Source organism: Schistocerca nitens, chromosome 9, assembly GCF_023898315.1.
Source record: "Schistocerca nitens isolate TAMUIC-IGC-003100 chromosome 9, iqSchNite1.1, whole genome shotgun sequence".
NCBI classification, from domain to species: domain Eukaryota; kingdom Metazoa; phylum Arthropoda; class Insecta; order Orthoptera; family Acrididae; genus Schistocerca; species Schistocerca nitens.
In genome coordinates this window covers 128,283,444-128,297,388 of record NC_064622.1, presented here as the reverse complement: position 1 = coordinate 128,297,388, position 13,945 = coordinate 128,283,444, and the positions used below count along the sequence as shown (strand labels likewise).

Below are 13,945 nucleotides of genomic sequence, written 5' to 3'. Positions count from 1 at the left end.
CTTCGTTACAGGATCATTTAGTAACCGCGAAAGCGTTACGGAGATGATAGATAAACTCCAGTGGAAGACTCTGCAGGAGAGACGCTCAGTAGCTCGGTACGGACTTTCGTTGAAGTTTAGAGAACGTACCTTCACCTAAGAGTCAAGCAGTATATTGCTCCCTCCTACATATATCTGGCGAAGAGACCATGAGGATAAAATCAGAGAGATTAGAGCCCACACAGAAGCATACCGACAATCCTTCTTTCCACGAACAATACGAGACTGGAATAGAAGGGAGAACCGATAGAGGTACTCGAGGTACCCTCCGCCACACACCGTCAGGTGGCTTGCGGAGTATGGATGTAGATGTAGATGTAGAAGTAGAAGTCGCGAGCTATATTTGCCGGATTCATATTGCCCACGGAATACATTTCACGTATTTAATGCTCTCTCGTCCAAAGTAGCGAACAGTCAGCTGCCAGCCAGGGAACCTCGTTAGCAGGAATACTTTCTCTTCCGTGGGCTGTAGTCGATTGACGTTGTGTGTTTCGATGTTTGTTTAGGTGTGGCGTCCCCGTACTACGGCGCAGTTACCTCGCATCGGACGGATGGACAGATAATAATTGTCTGAAAATAAAAAATTAAACGTTTCACTCGAGGGAAGACTTGAACCACGGACCTCTCGTTCCGCAGCTGGTCAGACTAACAACGGGACCACGGCGCTCCTTAGCTCACACTCTCCTTCATGTTGCCTGTCTTGCGCATGAACTACTCAGTTTGTATATTTTGCTTATTTTTTTCATAGTTCCACACAACTTTTTCCTGTTTTCTCAATTGATCTGTGTTCAGTTTTTCAAGGCCTATCCACTGTGCCAACTTATAATTAAATCTGAGGGGGTTGCGATGGGGAGGTTCCCTTGTCAGAAGTGCCGCAACACGACGTGGCATGGACTCGGCTAATGTCTGAAGTAGTGCTGGAGGGAATCGACACCATGAATCCTGCAAGTCCATCCATTAATCCCTATGAGTACGAGGGGTGGAGATCTCTTCTGAACAGCACGTTGCAAGGCATCCCAGATATGCTCAGTAATGTTCATAACTGGGGAGTTCAGTGGTCAGCGGAAGTGTTTAAACTCAGAAGAGTGTTCATGGAGCCACTATGTATCAATTCTGGACGTGTGGGGTGTCGCATTGTTCTGCTGGAATTGCCCAAGTCCGCCACACTGCACAGTGGACACAAATGGATGCCAATGATCAATCGGGATGTTTACGTACGTGTCACCTGTCAAGTCGTATCTAGATGTTTCAGGGATTCCATATCACTCCAACTGTACACGCCCCACACCTTTACAGAGCCTCCACCAGCTTGACAATCCATTGCTGACTTTCAGGGCCCATGGATTCATGAGGTTGTTTCCATACCCGTACACATCTAGCCGCTTGATACAATTTGAAATTAGATTCGTCTGCCCAGGCAACATGTTTCTAGTCATCAACAGTCCAATGTCTGTGTTGATGGGCCCAGACGAGCTGCAAAGCTTTCTGTCGTGCAGTCATCGTGGGTACACAAGTGGGCCTGCAGCTCTGAAAGCCCGTAACTGTGATGTTTTGTTGAATGGTCCGCACAGTGACACTTGCTGATGGCCCAGCGTTGAAATCTGCAGCAATTTGCGAAGGGGTCAGTTCTGTCACATCGAACGATTGTGTTCAGTCTTTGTTGGTCCCATTCTCACAGGATTTTTTTCCCGGAGTTTTTATGTTTTACCGGATTCCTGATATTCGCGGTACACTCATAAAGTGGTCATATGGGAAAATCCCCACTTCATCGCTACCTCAGAGATGCTGTGTCCCATCACTCGTGTGCTGCCTATAAATCCACGTTCAAATTCACTTAAATCTTGATAGCCTGCCATTGTAGCAGCGGTAACCAATTTAACAGCTGTACCAGACACTTGTTGTCTTATATAGATGTTGCCAACTGCAGCGACATATTCTGCCTGTTTACATATCTCTGTATTTCAATACGCATGCCTATACCAGTTTCTTTTGCGCTTCAGTGTATTACTGTCTTTAGTCCTTATATCAAACACTTATTTTTCATTGGGCACTTACATTGCCCAGTTAGGTGTGGACCACCTATCAGAAACTAGATTTACCACCTGTTGTAGCATGGACTGCTGCGAGACATGAAGGAAGTGTGTCAGTGTGGTTCTGCAAGGTACTGACAGAGATGTGGAATTATGACGACTCCACTGCCGTGGCCTGCTGCATAAGGTTTCTTTGTTGAGGGTCTGTGTGGCGTGATCAGCCGAGTGGGGGTGGTCTCACAGTTTGTCGTTTGGGTTTTGAGCCATGTAGTTTGGTGGCCAGGGGAGTACAGTAAACTCATCCTGATGCTCTTTGAACCACACACATACAGTGCAAGCTGTGTGACATGATGCTTTGTCCTCGTGGTAGATGACAATGTGCCGACTGCCGAGGAAAAACAAAAACTGCATGTAGGTGTGGACGTGCTACCTGGGGATAAATACGTACTTGTATTGATCCAGCGTGACTTCCAGAATGACGAGATAACTCGGGGAATGCCACGAAAACATTCCCCAGACCGTAATGCTCCCTCCTCCGGTCCGCACCCTTCCGATGATAGTTGCGGGGTGTTTGCTTTCGAACATTTAACACCATATGTGCTGAGAGCCATCTGTCTGATGAAACATAAAATGTGGTTCAAATGAAAAGGCCACATGTCGCCACTCAGTGGATGTCCAGTTGTATTGACATGCAAACGCTATCCTTTGTCAGCAATGAACAGCAGTGAGCACCGGTACATGCTGCAGAGGTCCATACACAGCAGCGTTTACTGAACGTTCACTGTGGAGGCACTGTTGGTAGCCCCTCGGTTCATCTGGGTGGACAGTTGCACACCTATTCGCCCTTACACCTCTTTGCACCTGTCGTTGACCCGAGCCATCTATGGCCCATAGTGCATTGCAGTTGCCTTGGTGCCGGGTTTGGATAGTGCCATTTGGCAACACACATTATACTTTAACCATGGCGACATGCTAACAGTTTAGCCATTCATAAATGCTTCCACCCTTGGCATTGAAGCCAGTTATCATGCCCTTTGCAACATTAGAGATATTACTCAGTTACGACATTACTGCACTGTTTTGTGCATCCCCTCTGCATGATTTATACACCCTCCAATGCTAGTGCTGCCACTTGTTGTCCTGTGAGTAGTTATTGCAAGTTGACATCAAATGTAGGTGGTGTTCAAATTAATATGACTGGACAATGTACCTATGTATACGCGATGATTGACAATACACAAGAATATAGAAGGTGTTAAAAAAAGTGTTGCATATTTTGAGATGAGGTAATATGGGTCAAAACAAGACAAAAAAGGCTACGCTATGAGCACTTGTCTATCTATGCTATTGTGAAACCTCTCTCTTCTACTTCAAATGTTTGCTTTCCATATGTTGGGTGGAGATAGTGTGGACCAAAACAACAACCAAAACAAATTTCGAAAGTTTATCATGTTAACACAGGCTCTAAATGCACACTTTAAGAGCTGTGAGCGCTTGTTCATCAGAATATATGTGTTTCACGTTAATTAAGATGAGCGACTGCTCATAACTCTTTAAAGTATGCATTTTAGAGCCCTTGCTTACTGGACATTTTTGTCTGGTTTTGGTCTATATTACCACCTCTCATAATATGGATACTTTTTTAACACCCTGGATAACAGCTCTACTTTGTGACTGTAACTTATGTATCATGCCAGTCATTGCTATAATGGGTAGACTCTTTAAGTCTCAATGTTACCAGTCCAAAAGTTGATGTTTCAGTCAACAGACGGTCTACATTGGTTCTTAATCCTTTGACATCAGTTTGAGTCTTTGGAAAAATATTAAACTGCACAGAGTCCACATTAAACTGTTGTTGTTGTTCTCATTCTCTTTTATCTACGAGGAGTTGGATCATGTTCTCTTCTCAGATGAGAACAGATTCAATCTGATTGTAATTCTGGACATAGCTCTTTCTGGTGAAAGATGGGAACATGTAATGTAGCCAGAAACTTGTTGAACATGAATGTTTTGGTAGTCCAGATGCTATTGTATGGCGAGGCATAATTTGCATGGTTGTATTGACGTCCAAATCTTTGAACACAGTACACTCACCAGTCGACATTATTGTAAACCCCCTCCCCTGTGCCTCCATTTCCCTCCATTATCAAATTGACAATTCATTATCTGATCTACCCATATTTTTGTGAGGACTCTTCTGTAGCCATACACTTCAAAAAATTCTATTCTCTGCTCATATGAACAGTTTATTGCCCACATATCTCATCTGAACAGGGCTTCACTGCATTTTTCAGAAAAGACCTCCTAACATTTAAATATGTATTTGACCTAACAGATTTCTCATTTTCAGTAACACTCTTCTTCCTATTGACAATCTGCATTTCATAAAAGTAACCTAAATAATAAAATTCATTTTCTACCATATCAGTTCTTTATCTAATTACCTCAGCACTGCATGATTTAATTCAACTACTTATCAAGACATTAGCCATTCCATTGTACGGCTCATTCAAGTCCTTTGTTGTGTCTGACACAATTACACTGTCATTATCAAACCTCAATGTTTATGTATATAAAATAATTTTTAATCTTAGGCTACATCATTATAAAACATTAAAGCAACTAAGTTGCAGTGTTTCGACTGGCTTTGTAGCAGCCCTCTTCAGAGCAGTTAAACATTGTGAAGAAGACTGATGTGAGGTTAGTCGAAACAAGCAATTTAGTTGCTTTAGTGTTTTATACTGACATGACGTAATACATAATTTTCTTTTTTATTTAAAATGACACTTGCTGTGGAAGCCTACTATTGGCCACCTCAAGGTTTTTATTTCTCCTACCTAGATTTTAATTTGCAGTAAAAATTTCTCTTTGATTTCCTTTACAGGTTGCTGTGTATAGAGATTGAATAACATTGGGAATCGGCTGGAATATTGTCTCAATCCCTTCTCAACTACTGCTCCATTTCATATCCTTGACTCTTATAACAGCAGTCTGGTTCCTATACTAGTTGTACATAACCTTTTTCTCCCTGCATTTTATTTCTACTAATGTCAGAATTCCAAAAAATGTATACCAATTTAAATGCTCTAAACATAGGTTTACCATACTGCACTCTATCTTCTAAGAAGAAATGTTAGGATCTTTATTGCCTCTCTTGTTCCTGCATTTCTCCAGAATTCAGACTGACCGTCACTGAAGTTGTTTTCTTCCAGAATTTCAATTCTTATTTAACTATGTCATCAATATTTTGCAAACCATGACTCATTAAACTGATGATTCTCTAATATTCAAATGCACCTGCATCTGTGTTCTTCGCATTTAGAATTATAACATTCTTCTTGTAGTCAGACAGTATGTCACAGGTCCCATACATCTTGCATAACAAGTGGAATAGTTATGTCTTGGTATGTTTTACTACGTATTTACTTGGTATGTGCCTCGTTTCAAATTGGGTCATTCAGCACTCTTTCTGGTAGTATCCTTTCTTCCATCTCATCTCATCTCATCTCCTTCCTGTTCTGTTTCGATAATACTATCTTCAAAGTTCATTTCCCTTTTGTAGCCCATATATGTATTCCTTCCACCTTTCAGTCTTCTCTTCTTTGCTTAGTACTGGCTAGCGATCTGAGTTCTTCGTATTCTATTTTGTGGGCATTGAGCTTTGGTCTAAGGCATTTTTCTGTGCCTTAGAAGATGTCTTCAACATTATGAAGCACAGAAATAGGCCTTAGAAGACAACCAAGAGCAAGGTTAAAGGTCCAGGAGTTGCCATCGTTTGGACCTTATTTAAGATGTTCAAACAGAAGCATTTTCTTTTTGATATGTCTGGAAGAAATCTTGCTGTGTTCTATAAGATCAATACATATCCCTTACATTTCACAGATATAGTACTTCTGCTTGAATTTAAGTGTTCATCCTGTTTTGCACCAGCATCTCTAACTGAAGACCTGAAAGGGATTTCTAAATAATAGAAAACTGCGTACAGAAGGAATTAGAACAGACCTGAACTCATGTGTCATTGATGAGGCTTTACATGCAGTGTAGTTTGGTTCAGTGTTACACCAAGTTTTTGTCCAAATGATAAATAACTTGGGAATCCATGTTAATTATGGTGATAGTTTTCATTGGCCTACATCTTTTGTTATAGTACACACAGACACAGATCATTCATATACAGATGATTGTAACATAATGGGAGGATGGAAGAAATAGAGAGAGAACAATAGCTGCTTTAACTGTGGACCTGTTCACTCTGGAAATACGGTAGTAAATAATGGAAATGGAAAAACACAAATGGGAGAACATTCTGCAAAAAAATTTGAAACTAAGTACACAACTGCAAAGGTTCCAATCTGTACTTGTCTGATAAATACAGTACATTGAGGATTTGCTTGGAATTTACATGCAATAACACACACACACAGAGAGAGAGAGAGAGAGAGAGAGAGAGAGAGAGAGAGATCTAAAATTTCTTCTCTTTTCTCCATGACTTTTACTACGTCTTTGGTTCTGTTATCTTTGCCTTCCTCTTCATCTGTCTATTGCTGGATTCCCAACTCTGTCTTTTTTTTCATCAGCTGGAAATCCTCGCCAGCTTAAGAACATCATTTTATGGATTCCGTTTCACCCATTCTGTGCCCTTTGTGTATGACAGAAGACATATTGTGTGTGTGTGTCCTTTGCTGTCCATCCCCACATGTTGTTGTTGTTGTTGTTGTTGTTGTTGTTGTTTCACTGCACTTTGGTGGGCTTCAACTCTATAGTTGAATATCTTAACAAGGACTGTTAGACTAGCTTAAGTAAAAATATTGGTTATATTTCAGTTTTGACAGAACTTGGTAACAACAGTCAAGATTAGGTATTTTGTGTCTGATAAATTTTACGAAAAGTGCATAACTGTCTTTCATTTTGACAGTTGCATTAATTCTGTAAATTTTTGCAATTCAAGTTTACTATAATGCATTCACATATTTTGACAGCCTCCTGGTAAATGACCAGGGAAGTGAATATTACATTCAGATATTTATGTTATACTTTCTTACATGTTCCACACTCAAAAGAATCATATCATTTTTGGGTGCATGGCATGAGAACGGATTCCAATCTAATCTAATCATAACACACACACACACACACACACACACACACACACACACACACACACACACAAGCTTACTGAAATGTTTGACATGGAACTCTCCAGTAGTCATAGCTGTTGCTACTAAACTGTGACCACCAACTTTGAATCTCTTGCTGTGTATAACACTCTGTCACTACAGACACAGACTCGCTCCATAATTGTTCATTATCAAAAGGTATCTTTAATAGTTCTGAATCACCCATGCTAAAATGATGTAGAATATTCTCAGTATATGCTTGCTGTGAAATAAACAAGAGAAACGGTAGTTGTTCTATCTGCAGGTGCCTAAAAATGAGTCTAAAGAGCCCACTGTTATTTGGAATTCTGACTGTAACAAACCTAAAAATGAATTCACAGCATGTGTAGCAGATCCTGCAATGAAACTATCATTGACATAAATACCAGTCAGCAATTTTTCGGTTTTGCTGCATTGAATATAAATGTGGATCTGCTGTCAAATGTATAAATCCATTTTCTTCATGAATGAGTCACATTTATTTTTCCAACAGTGAGGTGATTGCTTAAGTCCGTATAATGATTTCTTGGGGTGACAGACATGACCTGACTTGGCATTGAATCCTTCTGGTTGACTGATACAGATTTCTGTGTCCAAGTTTCAAGTTTTCTTCATTTGCAATTGCTCTTAAGGTACAAATAGAATCATGACTAGCAACTGGACTAGAATTTTCATCATAATCAAATCCTACACTTAAACAAACAAATGAGCACAGTATCAATCAGTCGATCCATCGGGCTTATATTTTACACATACTACCCATCAATTACGATAACATATTTCCCTTTAGGTAGTTATACCAAATTCCAGTTATCATGTTCTTTAGAGGCCTTTGTTTATTATTTCATTGCATTATACCATTTATTGGAATCATGACTCTGTAGCTTTGTTGAATTTTGTTGGGTTTAACCTCTTCATGGAGTGCTTTTGTCAAGCAGATTAATGTATTTGTTTCTCTAGACTGATGTGCCCGGTGATCTAATTCATAATCACTAAATCTCACAGGTTCATGTATTTTACAAACTGGATACAATTTTGTAATTCACCCAAACATTGTTGGTTACTAGTCTCCGATTGATCGATAGCAGACTTAACTTTCACATTCGATCACGAGTTATGAATCGAGTCACTTTCCTCTTCTGTTTCTTCAAGTACAGAATTAAACTCCAGTCAATCGAGTTTCCAGTTGTACATAACTTCTCTGGTGGATAATCAACACCGCACGATTTCATTACACAATGTTTTGATGGGCTCCACAATTTTATGATCATCTTTGTAAACAACTTTGCCAGTCCACAACTTGGAAAGTGATTTACCTCGAACGCTTGACTTCCCAGCATATTTGAGTAGAATAAAATCTGTCTCACATGCATGAGCCCAAAATGATTTAGGTAACTTGCAAGAAGATAATGTGGAGTAAGCTAATTCTACTGTGTGCCAATTTGTGTGTTCAGCCACACAATTCTGCTGGGGCATATCCACACACATAAGACGGAACTCAATACTATGGTCTCATAGCACTACAGGTACCATGTTCTAATTACACACACTACCAGATCAAAACACTAGCAGCAGCACATTCCTTCAAAACTGTTTTCAAATTGTTAGCTACTAGAGATTTATTCCACCTGAAGTATTTTTGAGCAAAACAAAAATAATCATCTTTGAAAATCACACAGTAGTCACCAGCAAGAAAAGTTCTAAACTTGAAATTTAGGAAGAAAGTAAGGAAACTGAAACACTCTCAAGTGAAAGAAGAGTTCTTCTTGCCTAGAGAAATTGTAACAGCCTGCAGGACAAACAGAAAAAGTTTAGCCTAGAACTCATGCTTTTGGTAAGGAAGCAGCCATCTTAGGCAAGAATCAAAATGGCCAAGGGAAAACCTGATTCATATAAAATACACAGATCATTCTTGGAGGAGAAACAGAATGAGCTGCACAAAAAATTAACAAGTCTTTCATTATTAACGTTTCACCTTGATATGTATTTCGGGAATAGTTGCAGCAAGTGATTATTATTGGGGTAACATAAATAAAGTTCATCTATGAGAATAAATGTTACTCTTTTAATTAACATAAGTGAAGAAAGTACTTTTTGGAACATGTCAGAAAGGTCTCTTGTTGGGTTTGAAGAGATCTCTTGATGGCATAAATAATGAGAAAAAGACATGTTTAAATTTATTTCACACATTAAAGAAAATGTAATATATTTTGGAAGGGAGAAGAGACTGCCACAAAATATAAATAAATGATTTTGAAGAAAAAATAAATGAGAACTATTAATCGGAAGAAATGGGACTTCATTATAGCTTTATAACAACAATCTAATAATTTGTAGATTAAGTGACAACATACCTGAGACATTTAACATAGAATTTGTTTTCTACTCTACAGCATACTGGAGCTTTCGGATTTTTTTTTCTGCTGTGTTGCAGTTTTAATATTCATGTAACCCATTTTTTAATTTTTTAAATATTGTTTGCTACAATTAAGTTGTGATGATGTGCATTAATAAAAATAGTGTTGGGAACTTGGACTGGTGGCATTCATCCTTGGCAAGCATCTGCTTCTTGCCAGTGACCCAGCAGAGTTAAAATTCACAGCAGGTCCAGTGCTGGCACTGCCCCTGGGAGGAGCGTGTGCTCTTCGCAAGTTAATGACGTGGCAGAGATGGTCCTCTATAAAAGGAGAGTTTTCCTTCAGTGATTTGTGCACCTATACAAATATCCTGTGCAAAATAAAACGTCAGTAATTACTGACTGCAGTTCATGATTGCCACAATGGAAGATAAATGCCCCACCCTCTCTCTGTTTCCTAGGTGTGTTTAATTACTTGTCTTTTCGGCTTTGCAGAAGAGGAACAGCACATGAACTTCTTGGTGAAACACTGCAGTATAGGATAATTAAAGTGATGCCTCTGGTAATTGTACACTAGTGACAAATAGATATACAAGTTCAGGACCATCTCCTCAGACTAGAAATTGTATTTAGCAGTAATTTTAAGGAGCTGAATTGATGGTTCATTAGCTTAAGTGAATGTATGTGCTACATTTTTAATGAGTGCTGCATTCATTGTCTACAATTTTGAATTGCATAAGTATTGTGTAAATGATACTGGCAAATAATGAAAATCACTCAAGATATCATGGTATCTACATTACTAACTTAACAAGCTCTTACATGGCAGCAACCCAAAGTTAAAACCTGTATAAATTGAAAAGAAAGTTAAAAATATGTTTTATCAGCTACTCCTTATAGTAGTAATCTGATTATCTAGATTAATCTACTGAAAATTTCTGTTAGCTGCATGGCAAAGCAGCAATTTTTGGTGGAAAAATGTCTCTGTTCTTATGGCTTATAGACAACAGTTCTGTGATGAATATTAGTGTGTTTATATAGATGTTAATCAGGTAATAGAACATAAACAGTAACTATTTCATTTAACTAAGGAAGCAGCAGTGAGAGTAAGCATGGATAGTTTATAGCAGTTTATCAAACAATGAAAAATCTGGGATGAAATAACAATATGTCTTAGGATAAATTGCTATTCAAAACATAGAGCAGGTATTCAGCAGCAGACAGGCTCATACAAAAGTTTGCTGTTGGATGTTATTTTAGCTACATCTACAACACTGGTCACGTATTCATGGTTTTACATGTATGAATGTGTTATCTGAGTAAGGACTTTCTTCAAGAGCGAAGTAACACCTAGCAATCTACTTTTATATTTGCCTGTACGCTTCTCACTGTCTCCTATGTGTGGTGAATAGCAGTGTACCCTAATTCCTATTGTTACAGCAGTTTATTATAGTTAACAGTTGATGTAGCATCTGGCAGAGCTGCTTCACTTTGTCATTCCAGAGGGAAGTGATGCAGTGGTTAGCTCAGTGGGTTCACACTTGGGAGGATTATGGTTCAGATGCCCATCCGACCATCCAGATTTGTTTTTTCTATGTTTTACGTAGAAGTTGGGATAGTTCCTTTCCAAAGAGGACAGCCTATTTCCCTCCTCATTTGTTCATTATCTGAGCTTGTGCTCTGTCTTTATGGTCCTCACTGTTGATGGGATGTCCTTTCCTATTTCTGAAGAAGCTTCTTCATGTTGGGATCTACGGACCACAATAAATGAATTAATAATTGAATAAGTGATGAGCTAACTGGTAGAATCATTGTTAAATGGCTGTTTTTTAAGTGAGTCTTGACTTTTTTGTAAAACTTTTACAGTAGAGAGTAAATAGCAAAAAATATTTCATAACTCGTAGGAAGATAGTCAGACAGAACTGTTAAGATGTTTTACTGACTAGGCTTTTTGTCCCAACAGCCGGAACGGCCTCCACCGCCTGCACAGCCCCCGCAGGCGCCTCCGCCCCAGCCGCCACCTCCATCGCAGCAGACGTCTCGCCAGGCCCCACCTCCGCAACCGCAACCTCCCCAGCAGCAAGCACAACCGCAGCAACCACCGCAACAACCGCCTCCGCCGCCACCTCCCCAGCAGCAACCACCACAGCAGCCACCTCCTCCACCTCAACAGCAACCACCTCAGGCACAGATCGAGTACCTGCCCCCACCTTCGCAGCCTCGTAACCGAATTTCATTGTTGCATCCTCAGGAGTTCCTCAGGCCTCTGCCACAGGGGGCACGCCTCCAACCTCCGTAAGTGATCTACGATATTAAAGTATATGTTTTAACAATAATGTAGATTAATGTGTGCGAACATAAATGTTGGCCAAATGTTTTATATGAGGAAAATTGTTTATAATACACATAAAGGACACGTATATTCCCTCGACAAAAATTAGAGATGCAGTGCAATACTTCGATGTATTTTTACTTTTGCTGTGATAACTTGAAATGGGTATTTGATTCCCCTTAAAATATTGTTTTCTAAGAGGTTGGGTGAACTATGTTAAGATGGCTGGTGGATTGTGGTTTATAATAAATTTGTAGTAACAGTGACACAAACAAGGCCATGATTTAATGATACCTTAAAAAGTAAATATTTTGGAAAGAGAAAGAAATAAGTGTATTAGTTTGGTTGATCAGTGAACTAGAAATTTGGTGATTAATGGTATAATTATAATTAATTTTTTGTGAAAAAAATATTTTTGAATATAATAGTTTGATTGTTAAGTGGACTAGAATTTGAAGATTGCTGGTGTTGTCCCAGTGCTGCTGCATGTGTAATAGCATATTTTTACTCAAATACATTATTGTTCCATGTTAGTAACAGGTATATGACACACAGGAACATTCACTCCTTTTTAATTTTCGTATTGTTACCTTCACTGAGCAAAAATCCTTAGCCTCCTGTTTCTGCTGGTGTTTTCGTATATACTTGTGTTTTTTATATTGGACTGCCTTCCCCATTTGTGTATTTCAATTATGGTCGTTTTATTCCAACTGAATATTGATGCAGCCTAATTTTCGGTAATGGCTTGTACTTTTACGGAGGAGATGACTAAACAGGTTTCCTGCTGATTTTACTATGCAATATTTAGCTCGAGTAACCAGAAATCATTTATACCAGAAAAAAAATAGTTAATGCGGTTTCTAACAGTAGCTGCACTTTGTTAGTTTATAACTTCATTCATTTCACACTGGTGAAACCTCGTGAGTGAATGAATGAGTGAGAAAATTGACATACATACATCCACCATCTTTGTAGGTCTGAGAATTGGTGACTTGTGTGAACTGTAATGCTTTATTCTATTCTGTCGACTGCCACAGTTGCAGCACACATTAGACTGGCAGCTAGTTCATCCATTTAAGTCACAGTATCTGAATGTAGTGTAAGAGTAATAGGTTAATGTTCAGCAGTCATGGAAATGTTGCTTGCTGCAGTCAAGTATCACTTTGTAATGAATCTGTGATTACAAGGAGATGTTTAATTGTCTCTCTCTTTCGGCTTTAGGAATATTAATGAAGAACACGTTTGGTGACACCATCTCTGGCGGGCCACTTGTGCGCGTGCAGTGGACTGAACAGTTAACTTCAATGCCAATTACCTCTGAAACGCTGCAGTGTATTGAATTCTTTTTCTTAACAATTATTTCTCACTACAGCCTACCCTGCAACACCTGTACAAGATTTCCAGACAGTTTCTGACAACCCTATATATTATGCGGAACTAGTTATCAGCCATGTGTGTATTGTGACTTGGGGGGGGGGGGGGGGTATTGTAAGTTTGTTTCCTGAGTATTGTTGTTTGTTATGAAACATGTAGTGAGACTTTCTATGAGATTTGTGCCAGATGTTCAGCTGAGATTTAAAACCAAACAATAGTTGGGAATATTCTTCATGTCTGAGTATCTCGCAAAGAGGTAATCCAGTGCCAGCAGAGTCATCACGTAAATGGCACTCCTGATCACAGGAAACTCAACTTCTTTCTTGTTCTGAATCTGTGGGACTGATTGATAGGTATGATTTGTTTGAACCTGTGTACTCTCATAGGCACAACAGAACATACAGTGCCTGCTAGACTGTATATCTTATCCTTGATTGTTCATTTTAAACTTTTAGTAGCTAGTTTTTCTACTTTCTGTCGAGTATCATGCACAGTATTTGTAATAAGATTTAACAGCTCGTAGATGCACTTTCAGTAAGCAGTTCATAATTTTTCTAATTGCATTACTTTTTAGAAAATAGCATAAGAAGAACCTGGATTGGAATTGCTACAAAAGAAATAGGACATTCTGTGTGGTATATTGTCCAGAGAAGACAAA

At 39.1% G+C, this 13,945-nt stretch overlaps 1 protein-coding gene across 2 annotated transcripts in view; it reads left to right on the top strand.

Moving 5' to 3' along the window:
* LOC126203504 (nuclear receptor corepressor 1-like) overlaps positions 1–13,945 on the top strand; it is a 395,459-nt gene that overhangs the window by 131,905 nt on the left and 249,609 nt on the right. For both annotated transcript variants that reach the window (XM_049937831.1, XM_049937830.1), the window contains exon 3: positions 11,545–11,876. In XM_049937831.1, coding sequence (XP_049793788.1) covers positions 11,545–11,876 — 332 coding nt within the window. The remainder of the gene's footprint in view (positions 1–11,544; positions 11,877–13,945) is intronic.